Below are 22,299 nucleotides of genomic sequence, written 5' to 3'. Positions count from 1 at the left end.
CTTATTTGGACCTTTTCTTTTTTTTCAGATGGAGTTGTGAGTTTTGATACTATTATTTACCGCTAATAATATTATATGGATCGAACTTAATTTTGGGTAAAATTTATTTTGATTTTTTTTATTGATATTTATTATTTTTCTATTAGAGGTTTTATTTTATTTTTATTTTTATTATTATTATTATTTTGTTACTAGTGATCAAATTTGCAAAATTTAAATAAAAGGTAAATTTGTATAACTTATTTATGGGTTTTTTTTTTATTTTTATAATATATATATTTTTTTAAAAATAAGTGGTTGAATTTTGGGATTTAAATTAGACTTTTGTTCAAACTTCTCAAATAGACTTTTAAAATTTATTGAGTGTTCAAAATGTTGGAATAGACTTTTATAGTTTCAAAAGTTCAAAGTTTATTGAGTGTCCAAAATGTTTAAAGACTTAAAATTTTGTATTTAATATATCTTTTAAGTATCTTTTAAATTTCATATAATTTTAGATATAAAATTCAACAATTAAGATTTTATTAGACAATTTAATTTTAATTTTCTATTGTTTGTCTTTTCAAATGTATGTATTAGTGTTTTATTTTAAAAAAATTCAAAATTTATTAAAATATCAAACATTCTAAAATATGTTACACATCAGATTAAGAATTTATTAAATATTTATTGTTATTATTATTATTAAGATCAAATTTGGAGGATGTTTAAACATTAATACGTGTTTAAACTTAGAATTTAATTTTTTTTAAATTTTTTTTTACAAATAAGTTTTAGTTTGATTTTATATTTTAAAATGCTCTACATATACATATATATAATCAAAGTTGAATTTGAATTATTAAATATGTGTTTTTTAAAAAAATTAAAAATAAAATAATTTTAAATATTTAATGTTTGTAACTAATATGGTAATTTGTAAATGTAAAATTTAAAAATAAAATAATTTTAACCGCGATTTGTAAATGTTTGATATTAGGCCAGATTTGTTTAAATAATTAACAAAATAACTTGAAAATAGATTGAGTTGAGATGTGAAGTCTATTCGGAGTTGCTCGAATAACTAACTCAACTAACTCGACACTTCATATTAAACTAAGACCAATCCAACGTGCATGGACCTGTAAACATTAAATATTCATTTTCGATTAATTAATTTATTGTGATAATATTGGTATGTGTTAGTTGTGGTAGGAATTATATCTTACCATATGTATGGTATTTGTCACTTTATCATAGGCATATATCTTGTATCGGTTTATTGCTTTTTTCATATGATTTTGTCTTCTTTGGGCTCCCCTTCAAGGGTTTAAAACGCGTCTCTTAGGAAAGATAAAATGTGTTTTGTTCTCCTCCCAACTAATGTGGGACATCACATGTAATTTATTTGATTATCTAAATGATTATAAATAAAGAACTTTCACTGCCATTTAGGAGCTTGGTTTTAACAAATATTCTCACATTGAACTAATCCAAATATAAGCATAAATTAGAAACACGATCCAAAGGGGACGTGTATTATGCAATACATATGAAAAATGGTGCATATTTAATTAATTCAGGTCTAAGGATACCTTGAATTTGACACATTTAACCACCAATTCATGGTAGAGAAGTAGGTGCATGTGGAATAAGAGCGATCCAGAGAATATGATGACTAAGAAAGGCTTAATAGTATTAAAAGTTACTACCTATACTAACAAAGTGCATTTTTCGGTGGCTCAATCATAGAAATTTCAAGATTAAGCGTGTTTTGTTTTGAACAATCTTATTTTGGAATATCTCCCGAAAATTTTTCTAAGAAGCATGTGAATGAAGACAAAATGTGCTACAAGAATTCGTGTTGGTCTGTTGGGACAGACTTCACTCTTAAAAATGAGAAATAAGAAACTGTGACCATATTGTAGGAGAATGTCACGGGCGTAGGTGTTGAATGCGAATCTTGAAACTTGATCCAAGTCTTAAGCATGAAGCGTATGTATCAAATCCAACTGATTTGCTCCACACATATTTTAGATTATCTCCCGAGAATCTTTCTAAGAAGCATGTGAATGATGACATGATGTGTTACAAGAATTCGTGTTGGCCTGTAGGGACAGTCTAAAACGTTATATAGCTTGTAGTTTGACATTTAAGCCAACCTTATTTCAAATTTCATTTTTTTTCCTTTTATATTTATATAATAATAATAATGATAAATAAAAAAAACCTAGCACACCACTCTTATACAAACCAATATTAAAATAACATACCTACGACATTAACTAAACGTGAACCCAACTCGCTATTCCATGACAGCAGAGAGAAGCCACTTGTACTCAATTGTTCATCACTGATATCAAATTCTAAGCTCGTAATCAATTAACATGTCGTAATTTTACTTTTATTTTAAGATTGACAAAATGGTCGGCATTGTAATTCATTTCAGACAATTATAAATCGTAAGGACTAAAATAAAATAATTTTAAACAATAGAAATATAATCGAAACAACGACCCGACCCATCGTTTTTATACATATAAACATTTTCCAATTGGCCCACCTATTAAAGACAATTCAAGTTGATAAGTTCACAAATAAATTGTGGAAAAGTTTGGCCATTGGACTTCGTCAAAAGGTGGCCACACCCATTGCCTCCCCATTAAATATGACCATATAATTTTAAATATCGTTCAAATTACCATTTTGTCCCTACATTTTCTAGCTAATTTCGATTTTATCCTATTAATTTTCAAATTAATTCTATAAAAAATAATATTAGAATTTCCATAAAATTATTTCTATCTTTCTTTTCTAAGACGTTAACACATTTTTTTTTAATAAAAAGATAAAAATATAATAATGTAACGTTCAAATAAAATATATCATATGTCAACTGTTTTATTTTTTAATTAAAAGGTTAGAAATTAAAAAAAGAATTAATTACCATATAAAATATCATCAGTATTTAATTATTTTGAGAAATTTAATTAAATTGAAAAATGAAAAAACAAAAAGACCAAAATGACCTTCAAGTTTGGCAAAGGCAATTTGTGAAAGAAACCCTAATAAACCTTCAAGTTGTCGTCTTTCTGTTTCTTCTTTGCATTTTCCGTCTCTTTTCACACCTATATTGTCACAGTCCCCACGTTTCAACTTTCCCAAAATACCCTTGCTATAATCACCGATAAAAAACCAGCCTCCCCCACTCCCAAACCCAATCAAAGCTGGCCACGTCATTATACCTACTCCCCTTGACTCACCTGCCTGTGATATTATCAAAGTCTCCTCTTCCTCTTTTTCTAATACCTCATCTCCTCCCAGTTTCCTCCACATACTGAAATTTCAACGCTGCAGAAAAAAAATCCTCCATAGAAATTTCGATCGATCTTCGTTCAACTACACGGTATATTTCGTTTCCCTCGGATGTTTTTTGATTCATTCGATACATTTAGGATGATTCTTTAGATTTTTTTCTTTTTTTCAATTTCCTAGTTCTTGGATTTTCGTTTCTTCCTTTCTCGTTCATTTTGGAGTCGTCTGGTGTGGGTTCCGGTGCTCTTTATCTGTAGGATTTTTGTAGATCTAACTCCTATGTAAGTAAGCTTTTTGATACTTGCGTTATTTTGTAATTTTTGTAATTTTTTTTTTTTGGATATCTGTTTGGTTTCTTGTAATATTAGGTTTAGATTTCCATGCTTTGTATTTGAGTTTGCTACCATCTGATTTTTTAGTGATTCTGGAAGAGATTCGTTTGTTGGAGGTTTTTAGAGGAGCGTGTAATGGATGTTTGAGGTTTTGACGATCTTTATGTTATATTTGCAACTAAAAGGATAGATTAGTAGATTTATAAACGAGATCTGACGACTTCATGTCTGAACCGCTCAGTTTCTATCCTTGGTTTTGTGATTTCGTTAAAAGGATGTACTCTATGAGTTCAATTTGATTTTAGTTGATTAGATCTCTGCAAAACAGAACTACATAAGGCAAACTAAAGTGAAATCAGTTTTGTTTTGTTTTTTTCTGCTGTCTTTGTTTTTATGATGGTTTTGAAATTGGATCTATAGGTCTATGTTTGAGATATCTGTTCTGTAAATATTCGTTGATAAGAAGAGTCTGTTTGTTTACTCTGATCTGGTTATGTGAAACTTAAGCTATATAATGATTTTGATGATTTTTTACAGCTGATATTCAATTTTCTCCCTAGTTGGGAATTAGGATGAGATGAGAAGAAATTCAGTTATATTTCCTGTCTTTAATTGTTTTGAGTCTCTGCAAATCCTGGAAATAATAATTGATTCGGACCGTGCAAGAAGGTTGAGGCGTTTATGGCTAGAAATATCATTTCTCCATCTTCTACCTATATTTACTAGGAAATTGGATATAGGGATTTTCCTGATGTTGATTGTAGATGAAAGTTTCAAATGCAATGCTCTAAAAAATGAGCCTATAAGTAATTCTAACCTTGAAGTATTCTACCTCTTTTAATCTTAAGTATTCTACCTTTTAATGTGGTTTAATACTTTTTGGCAGTCAATACATAGCATCAAGAGCTCATAGTTCACGAAAATGAGCCGCCCACAGACTCCCCCCAGACAATTTTTCCCCTTTGGTAATCCATTCCGCATGATATCTCCAAAAGGTTCGAATTTGCCTTCTAAACTTGCTGCAATATTGAATGCTTTTGAGAGAAGCCTAGCTGAAAGACTAAGAAAGCTCCATCCTTCAAGTAAAGATGACGTTCTTAGCCTTTCATGGATGAAATTAGCAATGGAGTTGCTTTGTGAAACTCACAGTGATATTAAAACTCTTATCAAGGAGTTAGATCTCCCAGTGCCGGACTGGAATGAAAAGTGGATCGATGTCTATTTGGACATCAGTGTGAAATTGCTTGACGTCTGTAATGCTATTAGCTCAGAGCTTTCACACTTGAACCAAAGCAACCTCATGCTTCGATGTGTCACCCATAATTTGGATTCTGCCGAGTCAAAGCGACTGGCTCGAGCCCGTGCTTCCTTAGGTCAATGGAGACTGAACATCAGCTCCTCAAATTCTAGAATTAAGAATTGTTGTACAATCTTAGACAGCCTTGGAGAATCACTTGATCTTCCAAAAGTAAAGAACTCAGCCAAAGGTAAGGTTCTGATGCTCGCTTTATACGGAGTGAAGGTACAGACAGTTTTTATGTGCAGTGTCTTTGCCTCCGCTTTCCTAGGTTCCCCAAAACTCTTTGATCTGAAAATTGCTGATACATATTCATGGGGACAAACTTTCTCCTCCTTGCAAATTGATGTAAATAATGAAATTAGAAGTACATACTCACATGGAAAGTTTACCCCCCTGAAGGAGCTTGAAGCTATCGACCAATGTGTGACCAATCTTCATAAAATAATCCCGGAGAATCCAGAAGTTGAGGAAGCTAAACCGCTGGAAAACGCTGTATCGGAGTTGCAAGGAAAGGCCGAGAAACTTTCAGAAGATCTTCATTTGCTTACTAATGAAGTGGACAGCTTTTTCCAGATCGTTTTGGCAGGACGTGATGCTCTGCTATCTAGCCTGAGGGGTTCATAAACCATATGGAGCTGAACTTGAGAACCTCTGTACAGGGCTAGGTTTGTCTCTCTCGTGTTTCAACTAAAGTATACTAATTAACTAACCGTAGTGTAGTGTAGTGTAGTGTAGTGTAGTGTTATAGTGTTATAGTCTTTGGTTATATGCTTAAAGGCTTTTGGGTTGTATTTCTTTAGTAACGTGTGTAAGACCTAACTTTGAAATGGTAATATGTAATATGGGGTTTCTATGTTTGAGCCAATGGTTCTTTATTTTTTAGAATTGAATTTCTTCTTTAGTTCCGACCTTTAAAATGATAATCGTAACAGTCCTAGCCCACCCTTTGGCTAGGAGAGATTTTCACCTCATAATCTTAATTTCATGATTTTAAATTTTAAGTTTTGAAATTTTAAAATGCAACGGTAATTTAAATGTTAAATGGGACTTTGATGAAGTTATTATTGCATGGTATAAAATTATTTTCAAATATGTATAATATTATATATTATAAATGGCATAATATAGTAAAATAATGATAATACAAAATTTAAACATATATCAGGTTCATAAATGAATTAATAATATTGTTAAATAATAATAATAATAATGATAATAATAATAATAATACAAAATTGATTGAAGAGTTTGCATGCCCTTATACGGACGACGTCGTCCATGTTGAAGACAATGTCTGCCTACCCGTTGATGTGGATGCCAACTCTTCTCCCTTTGCCGACTGTGAATGTGGTGGCCGTCGAGTGCAAAACTATTGAAACTCGTCCTTTTTAATGGGTGGCTTTATCTCAGTTGACGTCGTCTTAGACTGTCTTTACCTGAAAAATAAACAAACGCGGAACAAAATATTAGCAACCCTATTGTTGAAGTCAGAAAATACAATCACATGCAATATGGTTTATTGGCGGGATCTACTTTTCATGATTGTTTTTAAACGTTCCTTGAACTTTATTATTATTTTTTTCTAATAGGGTTACGTGCATGATACTATTCTACACATAGTTCATATATGCACACATGAGCTCATTAGACTAGTTCATATACGTATTCCCTAGGCCTAACTATATAGGCTAGCACACGCTTACATTGTTGAAAAATAACAAAAAAAAAAAAAAAAAGATCGCGTATAATATATCATGGTATATGCACTCGTATGTAATATATTGGAGAAGTAATCTATGCTCATAACATACCACATGCATGATGATGTTCAACATTTAGCATCATGATATAGTATAATGTAGCATATAGTATTTCTTACATGTTCATAAATACTTCATACATGCTCGTAATAACTAGTGTGTTATAGTATCCCATGAGACATAACATAATCATGGCAACAAGATAACAAGAGCCAAATTAAGAAGTACATGCACGAAAAATACTAGCACATCGCGACATAGAACTTTCGGCTAAGTATTAGTTATCTAAAAATTTTGGTCTCGTGGGTTGAGTCCTAAAATTTTTTTGGTCTTATGGGTTTTCAAGTTTTTCATTTTAGACGTTGTTTAACTGAAAATTTTATTTATGATACTAAAAAGATATTATATTTAAAAGTACGAGACCTAAAAGTTATCTTATTATATGAAAATGTTATCAAGATTTTAGATAAATAAAATATTTTCAACAATTTTACTACCCACTTATTTTTAGGTAATTAATTAGGGTGTAAATAAATAATAATTTTTTTTATTAAAATAATTAAATACCTATTTAAATAAATTATAATTGATTTATTATAATTAAATAATTAAATTATAATAATTTTGTAAACTAATATCAATTAATTAATAAAATTTATTCAAAACAAAATAAAATAAAATAAGCTGGGAGAATAAATAGCCGTCAATATTAATAATTATTCTCAAATAAATTATTTTAATATAATTGTAAATGAGTAATATGGATAATGGAACTCAAAAATTAATTATACATATTATATTTTAAAAAACTAAATATAATTTATTTATTTCAGTTCTTCTAACATAAAATACAGTATTTCAATTTATTATCATTTTTCAAGCCTTTATAAACTGATTGATACCTAAAATAACATTTATTAAGAAAAAAATAAATTAAAAAAAAAAAAGCTAAATGAAAAATAAATAATTGAAGGAAGAAATAACACAAAATAAAAATAAAGAAAATTTTGAAGTCTGCAAGTTTTCCAGTCAATCCAATAAATTTTATTGGTGAATTTTATTTTTTCATTAATTGTATTGTTTGAGGAATTTATGTTTTAGTTTAGAAGATAAGTGTGAAAATCATATTTTTAAATTAAAAATTAAATAAGAAAAATTATTTATATGTTCTAAGAAATTAAGTTTGGAAAAAAAAAAAAAAAATCATGGGCCAAAAGTCGGTCATAACCATTTTTCACGGTTTAGGCAGCTTGACTTGATATCTCTCAACTCTGTCCAATCATCTTGGACTGTCACAGAGTTGTTTCTGACGTTTTTAGAAGCGTTTGAGGTCAATATGCCCATTGTTAGATAAATTAATAGTATGTTTTGCCCTGATTCATGTCGTGGGTTTGCATAGGATAAATTGAAGTTAAAGAGCTTGTTCACGCTGGTTCCAAGGATAATTAATAACTCCGACCTAGGTTAATTAGATAATGGGCTCTAGTATTGGCATGATGGAATGAACTAAATGAAGTATGAATGGCAGATACTCTATGACCTCTGTGCCGTATTTTATGACTATTGTAACATGTATTATGTTATGTGATACTATGACTTATGTTATGCTAAGTTAATTTTCATCTTTTGGCTGTTTGATCTCTTTAAAACGTTAAAATAAGATCTGATATCTTGAGTTTAAAAGGTTCCAACCATAAAAAAATTTATATTAACCGAGAATTATTTATAGAAAACTTTTTAATGTATAAAAGATTATTTATAGAAAAGAAATGTAAGGTCAAACAAACTTTTGATTAGAGTCATAATGAAACAAAAGAATCAACTTTTTTTTTTTCAAATTAATAAAAAACAAAAGTTGATCAGTCGTCCATGAAAATGTGAACTAGGAAGAGCACACGCACGCGGGCCGCCCAGTCTTCTCGAAGTCGTCCTAATTGAAGTGCGTTTTCCTCTCAACTTCTCCTAATTCTCCTCTGCCCACAGATCATTCTGGAAACTGCTCAGCTCGCTTTCCCTGCAGATTCCAACACACCCATCTTCAAATTCGTCCATCTCTCAAAATCCCAATTCAGTTTTAGCCTCAATCTCAAGTGGGTAATCTTCGTTTTCGAATTTTCGATTTGGGTTTCTTGTCAATTTTGATATCACACTTCCTCCTTTGGACCTCCGGAGTGTCAATGGAGTCCGGTTCTTTTGATCAGAACATCAGGGGAGTGCCCACCCATGGCGGTCGATACATTCAATACAATTTGTATGGGAATCTCTTTGAAGTTTCTAGGAAGTATATTCCACCCATAAAGCCAGTTGGTAGAGGAGCTTATGGTATTGTCTGGTATGAAGCTTCTCTACTTGATTCCTTTTGCTTGTTCTTATTTGTTCTTCATTCAAATTATGGGTTTGACTTGTGCTACTTTGAGTCTAACTTTAACAAGAATTCTTGATTTAGATGTATAAACTTTGTGTTGATTTCCTCATTTCTTATGGGCTTATGTGTTCTCGATCTTACTAGGATGCACTCATTCTGAGACTGTTCTGAGTTATGATTTACTTCCGATTACTTAGTTTTTCGATTTCATTGTGTTGGGTAGTGATTTAGATTCTTTTGGAATGGAGATGTGATAGGCTACATTTGCTCCATTTTTCATTGGGTTGACTCAAGTGTCGAACAAAAGGTGTACTTTGTTCGAGGACTCTAGAGAAGGAGTCAAGCCTCGATTAAGGGGAGACTGTTCGAGGGCTTCATAGGCCTCAAGGAAGGCTCCATTTTTCATTGTATTGGCTCAAGTATCGAACAAAAGGTGTACTTTGTTTGAGGACTCTAGAGAAGGAGTCGAGCCTCGATTAAGGGGAGGTTGTGCGAGGGCTTCATAGGCCTCAAGGGAGGCTCTATAGTGTACTTTGTTCGAGGGGAGGATTGTTGAGGATTGTTGGGAGAGAGTCCCACATTGGCTAATTTAGGGAATGATCATAGGTTTATAAGTAAGGAATATATCTCCATTGATATGAGACCTTCTAGGGAAGCTCAAAGCAAAATCATGAGAGTTTATGCTCAAAGTGGACAATATCATACTATTGTAGAGATCCGTGATTCCTGACAGTATAATGGTAATGAAAGTTTTCATATAGGAAGTTAAACCCATCGTTCGGGGTCTTCTTCCTATTCAATTACCAGTTATGGTAAATTTATCTGGGATAGAGATTGTCATTTGGAACTTTTTGAATAAGTTTAGATCTCTTTGGTGTGGCTAGATTCTTGCTGCATATAAGCATTGGAATTCCTATAGAACATGAATTTTATAGGGTTCTGATCATTTTTGGATTAGTTTTTTGAGGCAAGATTTGAGGTTCTTCTTTAAATTCTTGTGACATAGCTTTTTTTCTTTGTTCATATTGTTTTTGTACAAAAGTAATATGAACAATTAAAGCAAGACATTACTTGTTTGTACCCTTCAGTGCTGCTACTAATTCAGAAACAAATGAGGAGGTTGCTATTAAGAAGGTTGGCAATGCATTTGACAATAGGATTGATGCTAAAAGAACCTTGCGGGAAATCAAGCTTCTTCGTCACATGGATCATGAAAATGTAAGTTCTTAGTATCTATGAGTTTTGTTATTTTCTTGATCTTAAATTCATTATTCAAAGAGATGTAACAAAGGGTTGAAGAAGGATCTTTCATGTTCTCGCTATGATTTTAAGAGAATTTATTAGTCCATCACGATCACTTGATAGAATACATCGAACATTTTCCGCGAGTTTTACCTTATACCATTGTAATGGCCCAAGTCTACCGCTAGCAGATATTGTCTTCTTCGGGCTTCCCCTCAAGGTTTTTAAACCGCGTCTACTAGGGAGAGGTTTCCACACCCTAATAAAGGGTGTTTCGTTTTCGCTGGCACTCGTTCCCTTCTCCAATCGATGTGGGACCCCCCAAATCCACCCCCCTTCGTGGTCCAGCGTCCTTGCTGGCACACTGCCTCATGTCCACCTCCCTTCGAGGTTCAACCTTCTCGTTGGCACATTGTCCAATGTCTAGCTCTGATACCATTTGTAACGGCCTAAGTCCACCGTTAGCAGATATTGTCCTCTTTGGGCTTTCCCTTTCGGGCTTCCCCTCAAGGTTTTTAAAACACGTCTACTAGGGAGAGGTTTCTACACTCTTATAAAGGGTGTTTCGTTCTCCTCTCCAACCGACGTGGGATCTCACAACCATCCTCTTGTGACTTTTTAGTTCATATCTTTGCTGCAACTATGTGACCATGTGGGCTGACTTGTTTTCTTTTTCTTTCTCAACTGCAGATCATTGCTCTTAAAGATATTATAAGACCTCCTCAGAAGGAGAATTTCAACGATGTGTACCTTGTTTATGAATTGATGGATACTGATCTAAATCAGATAATACGGTCCAACCAATCGTTGACTGATGACCATTGTCGGGTTCGCACCTCTTCTCTCCTCGGAATTACAATACCATGAACGTTTCTAGGCATTGGAGTATTTATGAATTTCAACGACTTAGATCCCGTTTAATAATCATTTAGTTTATGAAAACATTTACCATGGTTTTCATCTTTCCGAAGAAAACGTTTGAATTACATAGATGGGACATGATAGTGTTCTTGACTAAGAAGAAACACTATATTAGATTTTATCTTATTAATACTTTAAATTTTCGATGTGCAGTTCTTTCTGTACCAGTTGTTACGAGGCCTAAAATACGTACATTCCGCTAATGTTCTACATCGTGATCTGAAACCAAGCAATTTGTTCCTCAATGCAAATTGTGACCTAAAACTTGGGGACTTTGGGCTTGCAAGGACAACTTCTGAGACTGATTTTATGACTGAGTACGTTGTTACTCGGTGGTACCGTGCACCGGAATTGCTTCTTAATTGTTCGGAATACACTGGAGCAATAGACATTTGGTCTGTTGGCTGTATACTTGGTGAAATTATGCACAGAAAACCACTGTTTCCTGGAAAAGATTATGTCCATCAGCTAAAACTTATTACTGAGGTACACTTGCTAGTTATCATGATCTGCCTTAGCTTCCTAGTTTTTGCTCTTCACCGAACATTGGGTACTAAATGTATGAGATCTCACGTCAGTTGGAGAGGGGAACGAAACATTCTTTATAAGGGTGTGGAAACCTCTCCCTAATAGACGCGTTTTAAAAACCTTGAGGGAAAGCTCGAAAGGAAAAGTCCAAAGAGGACAATATCTACTAGTGGTAGGCTTGGGCTGTTACAAATGGCATCAAATCCAGGCACCTAGCCATGTGCCAACGAGTAGGCTGAATCTCAAAGGGGGGTGGACACCAGGCGGTGGGCCAGCGAGGACGTTGGGCTCTGGAGGGGAGTGGATTATGAGATCCCACATCGGTTGAAGAGGGGAACAAAACATTCTTTATAAAGGTGTGGAAACCTCTCCCTAGTAGACGCGTTTTAAAAACCTTGAGGAGAAGTCCGAAAGGAAAAACTCAAAGAGGACAATATCTACTAGCGGTGGGCTTGGGCCGTTATGATTGAACCCGAGGAAATAGTCATGATTTGGAAGCAACTGCAACCTAGTTGCAAGTTGAATCTTCTACATTGACTTGAATTGATAGTCCTGATTAGTCACCTTTCAGTTTTACTTTTTCAAATGAGTATCTCTCTGTTCTTTATGATTGTTCAATCACCATGGTGTTGATTTCGATTCTAATCTTACACTGTTTTCCTTTTGGTTTGTGCAGCTCATTGGGTCACCTGACGACTCGAGCCTCGGGTTCTTACGAAGTGACAATCCACGAAAATATTTTAAAAATATTCCTCACTTCCCGAGGCAACCGTTCTCCACTAAATTTCCTACGATGTCTCCTGCTGCTATCGACTTGCTGGAGAAGATGCTTGTCTTTGATCCTACTAAACGCATTACAGGTACATATTAATCCATAGAAAACCTTTAGCCAATATTTCTCTTTGCATTTTCTCTTTCCTGTTTTTTGTATACATCTAGATCGAGAGTGTGTATTGTTGTGCGATTCTAACAAGAACTAAGAATAGTCACAACAAAACTACGTATAGATTTTCGTTTCCTTTTCTTCGTGTGGATGGTCATATCGAACCTTGATGCTTTGCAGTTGATGAGGCGTTGAGGCATCCATACTTGGCACCTCTTCATGATATCAATGAGGAGCCAGTATGTCCGAGGCTTTTCAGTTTTGACTTCGAGCAACCGTCGTTTACCGAAGAAAACATCAAGGAACTTGTATGGAGAGAATCCGTGAAGTTCAACCCGGATCCTGCTTGATGAAGATCATACCAATTTGTTGAAGAAAATATTGGACAATCTTAGCTGTTCATTCTTTTCCCAGTTTTCTTCTTCTGTGTTGCATTGGTTTGTGGTGTAAAAGAGATTAATGAAACTATCTTGTTGTTTGCCACTTTGTGAACTAAGTTATGAACTCAGTTTCTTAACTTGAAATAAGTTTAGAAAGTTTTAATTGTGTTTATGAGTTTTAGTTATAGTTTATGCTCGTTTTATTGATTTATTGTTGTCCACTCAAATTATGTCTACTCGTGTCAAAGCTAAAATACCAAATATACTATAGGAGATGCGTCTACCTATTAATTCTTCCTACCCAGGTTATACGCTATCAACGATTTTCAAATGCTTTCTAACCTTTCTTTTATTGCCGTTTTCTAAAATATTTTATGAGAAATGAGATTAAACGACCCAAGTTCTAGTGGGCTGATTCTCGAAGGTGAGAATAAGTGGCGCACAATTACGTTTCGCGATTCGCGACTGTGACACTAAAAATGATATTTTTTTTTAGTGCAAATCCCGACCTTTCATTTAAGGTTTTAACCATTTTTCTACATTGAATTATTCACAAAAACGTGTAATTGGGAGTAATTATTTATAATTTGAAAATATTGTAAAGAATGGAACTAAGTGGAATTCGTCTTCAAATCTTAGCTGTATCAAGAAGTGTGATGGTTCCATTTGGACCCTATCAAACGCGGTTTTCTTGATCACGAATCTCCCACTCTTCTTCTTCTTCTTCTTCATCTTCGTCAATTTCTTCTGAATTCTCTTCCAATGGAGTTTCTTAAGCTAATTCTCTTTGCTCTTTTACTTTCTTCCTCCGCCGTTCCAATTCTTTCCTATTCTCATTTCTCTCCGGTCGATCATTACCTCGTCGACTGTGGGTCAACCCTAAAGTCCACCGTCGATCATCGCATCTTCCTCTCCGATTCATCCCCTTCAAACTCTCCTTTTCTCACCGCTCCTCACTCTTTCTCCCTCAGAAATGAACACCCCTTCGAGGGTTTGCCCCCGATTTACAGCTCGGCCCGCGTTTTCGAGGCACCGTCCAAGTACGAGTTTCAGATCAGAGACAAAGGGACGCATATGGTACGTCTCCATTTTCAAACTTTTAGTTCCTCAAATTTGGATTTGATTCGTGCTCAATTCCACGTTCTGGTTAATGGGTATGTGATTTTGAGTAATTTTAGTGGGGTCTCTGCTGTAAACCCTAGAATTAAGGAGTTCCTTATCTGGATTGGAACTGAAACCCTTGAAATTACCTTTGTCCCTGTTAAGAAATCCAATTTGGCTTTTGTTAATGCGATTGAAGTTATTTCTGCGCCTAAAGATCTTGTTGCTGATACTGCAAAATACTTGAGTTATGAACATAGTGGAGTTGTTGATGGTTTGTCCAAGCAAGGGCTTGAAGTTTTGTACAGGGTCAATGTTGGGGGCCCTAAAGTGACCCCGTTTAATGATTCTTTCTGGAGGACTTGGCTTCCTGATGATGAACACTTTGAATCCATTTGGGGATCAAAGAAAGTGTATTCTACTGGAAGAATGAAGTATCAAGCTGGTGGGGCGAGTCGTGAAGTTGGTCCTGACAATGTTTACAACTCCGCCAGAGTGATCCAAAGTACAAATTCTTCGGTTCCAAATATGAACATGACATGGACATTCCCTGTAATTGATGGATACAATTACATTGTTCGCTTGCATTTTTGTGATATTGCAAGTATATCAATTGGTTTTCTGTTTTTCAATATCTATGTTAACGGGTACATGGCGTATGAGAATTTCGATCTCTCGAGCGCTACTAATTGGGAACTTTCTTCTCCGTTCTATGTTGATTTCATGGTTAATGGTGGTCAAGGAGGAGTTCTTAGAATTGGTATTGGAAGCTCTAATCAGAGTGTCCCATATGCTGTAGATGGTCTACTAAATGGAATTGAGATCATGAAATTGAATAACTCTTTGGGTAGCTTTGATGGTAGCCTATCTGCAGAGATGGTTTTGAAGGGATGTCGAGGATACACCGTTAATTTAGTTCCATATGTAGTGATTTTGTGCTTGATCGTAAGCGTGTCGCTGATGTTACGTCGGAAGGTGATCGGGAGGGACGAGTCTTTCTCGTGGTCGAAACTTCCAGTGGTGGATAGTTGGAGAGATAAATCTAGCATGGGAGTAGACAATCACTAGTTAAATTCGTTTCTTTTAGGGTTTGTTTGTTGAAATCTGTAATGATATTTTGGAAGTTATTGAGAGAACAATCTCAAGGAAATGTCATATTTATACGCTTATATATGTTGTGATATATCAGAGTACTAATAAATTTATGGTGTGGAACAGCTACTTTAAATGCTTTATTGTTTTAAATCTCTCTTCATGTTGATCTATCTTTAGTCAAAGCACCCTCAATTGCATTCATGAACTTAGTTTTATACTATGTTTTTACAACAATTCCTAATGTAGACACTAGAAATATATTTGGGGCCTATTCCTAATCTAGATACTTGAAATATACTTCTATTTGATAATAAACACTACTCAACTTGTATGTAACATAGCCCACCGCTACATAATGTATATTTTGGCACGTTACGTATCACCGTCCGATTTTAAAATGCGTTTGTTAGGGAGAGGTTTTCACACCGTTATAAGGAATGCTTCGTTCCCCTCTCCGGCCGATGTGGGATCTCACAACCCACTCCCTTGGGGGCCAGCATCCTCGCTAGTGTACCACCTGGTGTTTGACTATGATACTATTTGTAATAACCAAGCCTAAATATTGTTCATTTTGGCCTGTTACGTGACTCACACATTCAAAGAAAACATATGCTAACTTTTACACCACTGCTAGCGGTGAGCTTAGGTTATTACTCTACTACAAGCATTGAGCTTAAGCTAATACACCACTGGGGCTATTACTACAAGCAATGAGCTTAGACTAATACACCACCACCGGCAAGTTTATTTGTTTTGTTATCCACTTTCGAACAATATTTTCAAAATTTAAGTCAGTTGTGAGAACTTCGAAGAAAAAAATTGGTTACTTAAAACTTTTTTTTATTTTTGAATCAAAAGAATTCAAACATTTTTTAGGTAAGAATCATATTATAAACCTTTACTAGGTTTAGTGTTCAAGAGAAACAGATCTATAACCCTCAAACAAATGAGGATGCAATCTCTTCAATTAGTTGTTCAAAACACCATCTTCTAAAGGGCTCTCCATTTGACATTGCTAAGCCGCTGCAAATGTATTTAACATTCTATCCATATTTAGTACAAGACTCAAAGCACTAAGCTAATGCAACAGGTTTGATTAAAATTTTAATTTAAATAAGGAATTACTGTAAGAGAAATAATACTTGCTACAATGTGAACATTTGCAGCAACTTTACAGATAGCCTTCCTAACATTACTGAACCACCCTCACCCAATAGAACTCTTCACAAAGGGGGAGATAACCATATACACAACATTGAATTACGATTATAAGGTGAAGAAAGATAACTGCTTGGCTGAGAGACTTGTAACCTCCCCAACCTGCAAGGCTGTTAAGAATAATCACGAACATTTTATTGAAACTCTACCCATTACTATTTGATGCTTGGGTCGAAACTACAACTTCCCTGTGCTCGATGTTAACGTGTCGATGCTCGATCAAATGTACTTCGATCTATCTGCAATCTGTCACCAAAAACCAGTGAGGTAATCCCATTGGACATGGAAATGAGTGACCATGTCATTTGGCAACAGACGGTAGATGAAGATGAACAATGGTTAGAAGCTAGTCCAGACACTATTTCTCATCCAAGTTTTCCGTTGATAGAAGTTTCTCGTTCAAGTCTTCAAGCAGATCATGATACTCGGCAAAGGATGACTACAAGGATACGAAACAAAACATTATCAGAACAGCATTCGATTCTCGTCTTTTAATTACTTTGATTAACATGGAAGATTACAAGTACTCTGAAAAGTTCAGCACGAACTTTACCTGTAGGGTGCTCTTATATGCTTCCCACAACCGCAGATCATGCCTAAATAGATCAGACAGAACCTGTAAAAATTGAACAAATAATCGAATTTGATGAGTGTCACTGATATTGGCAAGTTGAGACGAAAGATCTTGAGATGTGTGTTGGCTTTTGTACTCATTTTATTGGAAAAGAAAATGCTTCAGATAGATACACGTGATAAAATGATATTTTATGACTGTTACATAAAAATGCAGAAAGTTCTTTTATTTCCAAGTGCAGTATGTTAACAGGCGGAAGGAAATACATCCCTTAATTTCTTTTGTAAATACCTAAGGTTTGCATAAAACTTTTCGAATTGAATGAATCTAATCTAAGTTTTTCTTTCTCCCTATTGTGAAACATGAAGGATGCAATGGGTGAAATTTCCAAACATATACACAAATGTAATCAAGAGTAAGGTGCATACTTCAGACCGTCTTAGAAGAGTGGCTAAAACAACAATCCATTCCTTGAACTTAACAGAGCACATATGAGCCAAGAGGAAATCTGCATCCAACCGGCTTTGAAGTGTTCCCATTTGAAGCTGGACAAGAAAGATAAGCTCCACAGTAAGAACATAGTAACCCCCCTTTGGGAAAATTGCATGATGCTGGAAGCAAAATTACAAAATCTAGCTATATTTATGGCTTCAAAATGGTACAACAATATATTAAGTAAGAAAAGCTGGTTGTCGATTATGCAGATATGAAAGTATTAAAGAATAAATTACATCATTATACCAGATGCTCGAAGTATGCAATGTTATAATATAATATAGTAACCTTATCAAGTTGTCACTTAATGGAAATAGTGGGAACCCATTACTTTTTATGGCAATAATCGGGATTAGAGCCTCTCATCCTCACATGAGCAACTAATTTCACTTGATACTACAGATTGAACAAGAAGAGTGTCGAGAATCTGTATACCCAAAAAGAGAGTTCAGAATTGGATCATAAAGTTCTAATACCTTCTCCCCAATTAGTTCAAGCCCTGATGCAAAATCCTTCAAACGAGCACTTCCATATCTCTCCCTTTGGAGATATTCCTGCAAACATTACAATTATAACGCAAATCCAATATGTAGAATCAACCTGAACATTCAAAAAGTTTTTAAAATAGCTTTTCCCTACCACTAAATCAAACTGCGTTCCTTTGACAAATGCTACAAGCTTTGATAGTTCCTTCCCAGACATCAAATAACTAGCATGGCCTTCCAAAATGTTTTTGACAGAAGCAACATGTGCGCTCGGCTCCTTGAATGATGAGCTGCTAATAAAGATGTCATCATAAGTTACATCATTCCAAATGTAGAATTTGCGAGGTTTATGAAACATGCAAAATATCTCAATATGTTAATAACCTTTTATCCAATGTTTGATTCCTGCTAGAACGAAAAAGAAAATAGCCCAAGAATCGAGGTGATAGTTTGTCTGTCTCAATTGATGCATGATCGTAGTCTCTTCCAGATCTCAGCAGAAACCTCACCTTCAACAATAGAAGAAACATTATTAACCTCAATGAGTTTAAACTAACATACTCAATTAAGAGAAGCTAAAACATGTCCAATATTACCAGCTCTCCAGCAAGTTCATACAAGGACTCGTCTAGTGTTGCCTGCAAAAGGCGTAAAGCACAGTACTGACTAACAGCAGGACCTTCAAGTTTTGCAATCACCTGTGAAATTCAAATAAAGAACATTCTGTTACCTTCAACTTTGTGCCATAGAGCTAGCCCTATTTCATGGCAAGAAGCTGCTCAAAATCTTCATATATTTTTCATTTGAGAGCAGTAAAGCAATTCTCTAGGCTGTGCATAGACTTATGTTATGCAGCTCAAAATAAAACTTACTTCCTATCTAATTCTTTCAGCAATAACCTACAAGATTCCAGAGTATGAAAACTTCTGATTAGCCTTCACAAACTACTAATAGAGCCATTAGTTTGTTCTCGACTTGGATCTAATCAATTCCAAATGAAAATTTAACCTCTTAGAAAGTCAAATTCTTCTGGACCCTTGGGCTCGGGGAGATCCAAACATCAGTAGTAAAATTCAAAGCATCCTTTTTTTTTTTTTTTTTGTGTGTGAGCAAATCAAATTTTAACGATTACAAATTCTATTATTTTCACTTTATGCTATTCACCGTGTTTCAAAAAAAGGAATGCTTCTCTTACAAGTATGTAGCAGGCTGCAGTACGGTACCACCTCCGTTGGAAGCATTCCTCAAACAACCTGAAAAATGAAACTGTAGTAAATAACATAGCACTTATAAAGAGGATATAACAATGTATCAAGTAGCAATACTCTTAACAGATATGAGGTGGCAAAGTGCAAGACATGAGCACTGTCATTGCCATACATTTGACTGAAGTAAGCATAGTGGCTAAATATCATGCATGTCTAAGACACACATTAATTTGGTAAAAGACACTTTAGTCCCTTAGTTTGAGGAGAGGTTTCTATTTGGTCCCTAAATTTCAAAAACTGCTAAACATTTAACATTCTAAAAGGTGCCTAGACCGTAAGTTGACTAACACAAAGATTCTTTGGCAGTTAACTGTTGACATGTTTTTATTAATGAGTTGGAAATTATTCTATGTTTAACTTATGGGACATCTCTCTTTTTTCCCCCTGCCCTTGATCCTTTTCTTCTTCGTCCCGCATGAGCTAGTCACCCCTTTGCACTTTAAAAGAGTCAGGAAAATAGAAATGGAAATGGAAAAGGAAAAAAGAAAATACCAATTAAAATTTCAAAACCAGTCATCAACAATGAGTAAACAAGATAAGAAGAGGAAACCCATATCCCCTCGCCATTTACTCCAGAGTTTTCCTGACTCCAAACGTCCACCACCGACGGAGCTTCTAATAGTCAAGTTTCAGTCCTTTCACCACCTAAACTATTTCACTGAAATCGCAACCCAAATCCCACTTGTCTCTGCTCCCACCAAAATTCCTATTTGCTCCCACCGTCACCAATTCCCATAAAATCCTCCTCCATCAATGAAGTGGGAAGGAACCACTTTCACCACCAACACCACCGCCGCAACAGGCGGCCACAAATTTTTTAATGGCAGAAACTTCTCGTGGGAGCTGCCTGATTGTGCCCAAATCAGAGAAATTGAATCCAACAGCACTACCAATAAAATGGCCAGAATCCAACCCGCAGGTTCACAGGAATAGGGAGGAGAAAATATGAAGAGGAAGAGAGATAGGAGAAGAAAGAGGAGAAAGTTAAGATAATTTTCCAAGTCATTAAAAAATCATATAAACAAATCCAGTAACAACGGTAGCTTTTAAATGGAACTATTGATCAAAGTCTACATGCTCAGCAATGTTAGTGAAAGCTGTGTTTGACATTATCATGATTAAATTAGTTAAAGAGAAAAGTCTTCATGTGGAAACATCAATAGTATCCTTGATTAATAAGACTCCAATCATTCATATTACTTTTAAACAATAGTATAAGAAATATTCTTAGTTTCAAGTAGGTAAAATTAAGCAATTATTTAATTCATAAACACATCATAACATTTTTCACATAAGAGAACACAATTAAACTATATTAATGTCAATGATATCCTTGATAAGACTCCAATCTTTCATACTACTTTTAGACAATAATATAAGAAATGTTATAAATTAGAAGGTAAAATTAAGCAATTATTTAATTAAAAAACACATATCATTAAATTTTACATATTAGAGTACACGATTAAAACAATGTCAATGTCAATATTCTTATAAACACTTGACAAATCCATTCTAAATATTTCCATGTTGGCCTTCAAATGAAACAAAGGAAAAACTAAAAGTAAATGCAAATTTGTAATCCTTCCAAGATTGAAGTCCAAAGATATGCGGAAGAACTATAAACAAGAGATTAAAAAAATAAATTCAAGAAGATTTTAGTACTACATAGCGTGGACTTGTCACAATTAAGTGCCTTCATCTCTCCCTTCCAAGTTCATTCAGCAGTCAGTTTACCATAATTAGCTTCCAATTTAGATGTTCCCAAACTATGACTCATAAAAGGCTTCAAAATAGCATTATGAGAAAATAAGGAGCAATAAGATCAAAATAATCAAATCTATCCAATGCATACATAAAAATGTATTAGCTAAAGGCTAGGCATCAAAAAACGCAAGGAATAAAGAAAATAAGTTCAGCAAGCCCACCTCAAGAAAAGTAACAAAGATAATAAGAAACCACGACACAAGTTCTCTGTACAGAAAACATTAGTAAATGCCAATAAACATGTCCTACACCTAAGCATGAAGGCTAAAGACTAGGCATCTAAAAATGCACGGAACAAAGAAAATCTAGTTGACAGGCCCACCTCAAGAAAAGTAACAAAGATAATAAGAAATCATGACACAAGTTCTAGGTACTGAAATCATTAGTAAATGCCAATAAAATTTTCCTACCACCTAAGCATGAAATTTTGTGTTACACTTTAAACATACACATATCTTCAAGAAACCAAAGTTGTAAAGAGTATAAAAATTGTACTCTGTTGATCTTCCAGCGGCAGAGAACAAGTCAGCCCAATGTCGACCATCAGTTTTTCTTGCAACACTTACAACTACATCAAAATACTCGGGGAAATTCTTTATCAGTTCACATGTCTTCTCCAAAAGTGATTGCTTGTTGTTAGCATATTTAGCAGCCATATTCTGGTTCTTGTTCACATTTTGCCTACAATCCAAATCATGATTCATGATGTAAAGTTCAACGTAAAAAATGAATACTACAATCTCAGACATAATTACAAGGTCACTAAATTTTAGCGAAGATACAGTATAGTGTAGTTTAGAAATTGAGCAAAATTGAAGTTCATCTGGAAGTGTCTTAGTCATCATAAAGGACCAGAGATGTTTCCTCTTCTACTTCCTCTTATTTCCAAAACCTTTTGAAAATTATCAATTAGGAGCTGGCTTCCCCAGTAGGTGATAGGTACCTTACAAGGCTACACCGAAGGTTTGTATCAATAACCTTTTTATGCTATTGAACGGATGATTCAAATCTTCTTGTTCACATTTCTTAAGAGCTTGGAGTGTGATCTAGAGAGGAAATAAGAAAAAATTCTGCCTCATGTTATATCAAATTTTCATGCTTGCTAAATCCAATATTAAAATGGCTGTTCCAAGCAGGTTAAATGTTTTCTATTCGAGTTTCTTTTCCTAGCAGGTTTACAAATAGAAGTTGTGCCCTCACACTTAGACAAGCAAGAAGCTAATTGCCTTATAATATGCCATTTTCCTTAAAACATTGCTCTGAAGATTGGGGGGGGGGGGGGGGGGGGGGG

General features: G+C 34.5%; 4 protein-coding genes across 6 annotated transcripts in view; 3 read left to right on the top strand and 1 right to left on the bottom strand.

The window, feature by feature from the left end:
* The first annotated feature begins 3,238 nt into the window (after window positions 1-3,238).
* Window positions 3,239-5,788, top strand: LOC111464379 (protein BPS1, chloroplastic-like). 2 transcript variants are annotated; one of them, XM_023108573.1, is made up of 3 exons: window positions 3,284-3,385; window positions 3,475-3,575; window positions 4,513-5,788. In XM_023108573.1, the coding sequence occupies exon 3, from the start codon at window positions 4,549-4,551 to the stop codon at window positions 5,548-5,550; it is 1,002 nt and encodes a 333-aa protein (XP_022964341.1). In that variant the 5' UTR covers window positions 3,284-3,385; window positions 3,475-3,575; window positions 4,513-4,548; the 3' UTR covers window positions 5,551-5,788. The 2 variants fall into 2 exon arrangements, with proteins under 2 accessions (XP_022964340.1, XP_022964341.1); XM_023108572.1 differs by lacking the exon at window positions 3,475-3,575 and having other exon boundaries at window positions 3,239-3,385.
* Window positions 5,789-8,559: 2,771 nt separating this feature from the next.
* On the top strand, window positions 8,560-13,177 carry LOC111464556 (mitogen-activated protein kinase homolog MMK2-like). The gene is made up of 6 exons (XM_023108807.1): window positions 8,560-9,018; window positions 10,140-10,269; window positions 10,984-11,121; window positions 11,368-11,700; window positions 12,419-12,602; window positions 12,806-13,177. The coding sequence occupies exons 1-6, from the start codon at window positions 8,864-8,866 to the stop codon at window positions 12,973-12,975; spliced, it is 1,110 nt and encodes a 369-aa protein (XP_022964575.1). The 5' UTR covers window positions 8,560-8,863; the 3' UTR covers window positions 12,976-13,177.
* A 442-nt stretch (window positions 13,178-13,619) lies between these two features.
* On the top strand, window positions 13,620-15,334 carry LOC111464437 (probable receptor-like protein kinase At5g24010). The gene has a single exon (XM_023108636.1). The coding sequence runs from the start codon at window positions 13,768-13,770 to the stop codon at window positions 15,172-15,174; it is 1,407 nt and encodes a 468-aa protein (XP_022964404.1). The 5' UTR covers window positions 13,620-13,767; the 3' UTR covers window positions 15,175-15,334.
* Window positions 15,335-16,189: 855 nt separating this feature from the next.
* Window positions 16,190-22,299, bottom strand: part of LOC111464339 (RAB6A-GEF complex partner protein 1-like) — a 14,814-nt gene continuing 8,704 nt past the window's right edge. Inside the window, exons 14-22 of one of the 2 annotated variants that reach the window (XM_023108502.1) lie at window positions 21,504-21,689; window positions 19,169-19,226; window positions 18,570-18,671; window positions 18,358-18,482; window positions 18,128-18,266; window positions 17,965-18,042; window positions 17,422-17,538; window positions 16,973-17,035; window positions 16,190-16,858 (exon numbers count right to left, since the gene is read on the bottom strand). In XM_023108502.1, the coding sequence (XP_022964270.1) occupies window positions 16,778-16,858; window positions 16,973-17,035; window positions 17,422-17,538; window positions 17,965-18,042; window positions 18,128-18,266; window positions 18,358-18,482; window positions 18,570-18,671; window positions 19,169-19,226; window positions 21,504-21,689 (949 nt within the window). In that variant the 3' untranslated portion in view covers window positions 16,190-16,777. The remainder of the gene's footprint in view (window positions 16,859-16,972; window positions 17,036-17,421; window positions 17,539-17,964; window positions 18,043-18,127; window positions 18,267-18,357; window positions 18,483-18,569; window positions 18,672-19,168; window positions 19,227-21,503; window positions 21,690-22,299) is intronic. The other variant, XM_023108504.1, reaches the window with a different exon arrangement.

This window comes from Cucurbita moschata, unplaced genomic scaffold (assembly GCF_002738365.1).
Source record: "Cucurbita moschata cultivar Rifu unplaced genomic scaffold, Cmos_1.0 Cmo_Scf00030, whole genome shotgun sequence".
In the NCBI taxonomy this organism is placed as follows: Eukaryota; Viridiplantae; Streptophyta; class Magnoliopsida; order Cucurbitales; family Cucurbitaceae; genus Cucurbita; species Cucurbita moschata.
This window is presented reverse-complemented; position numbering and strand designations above follow the sequence as displayed.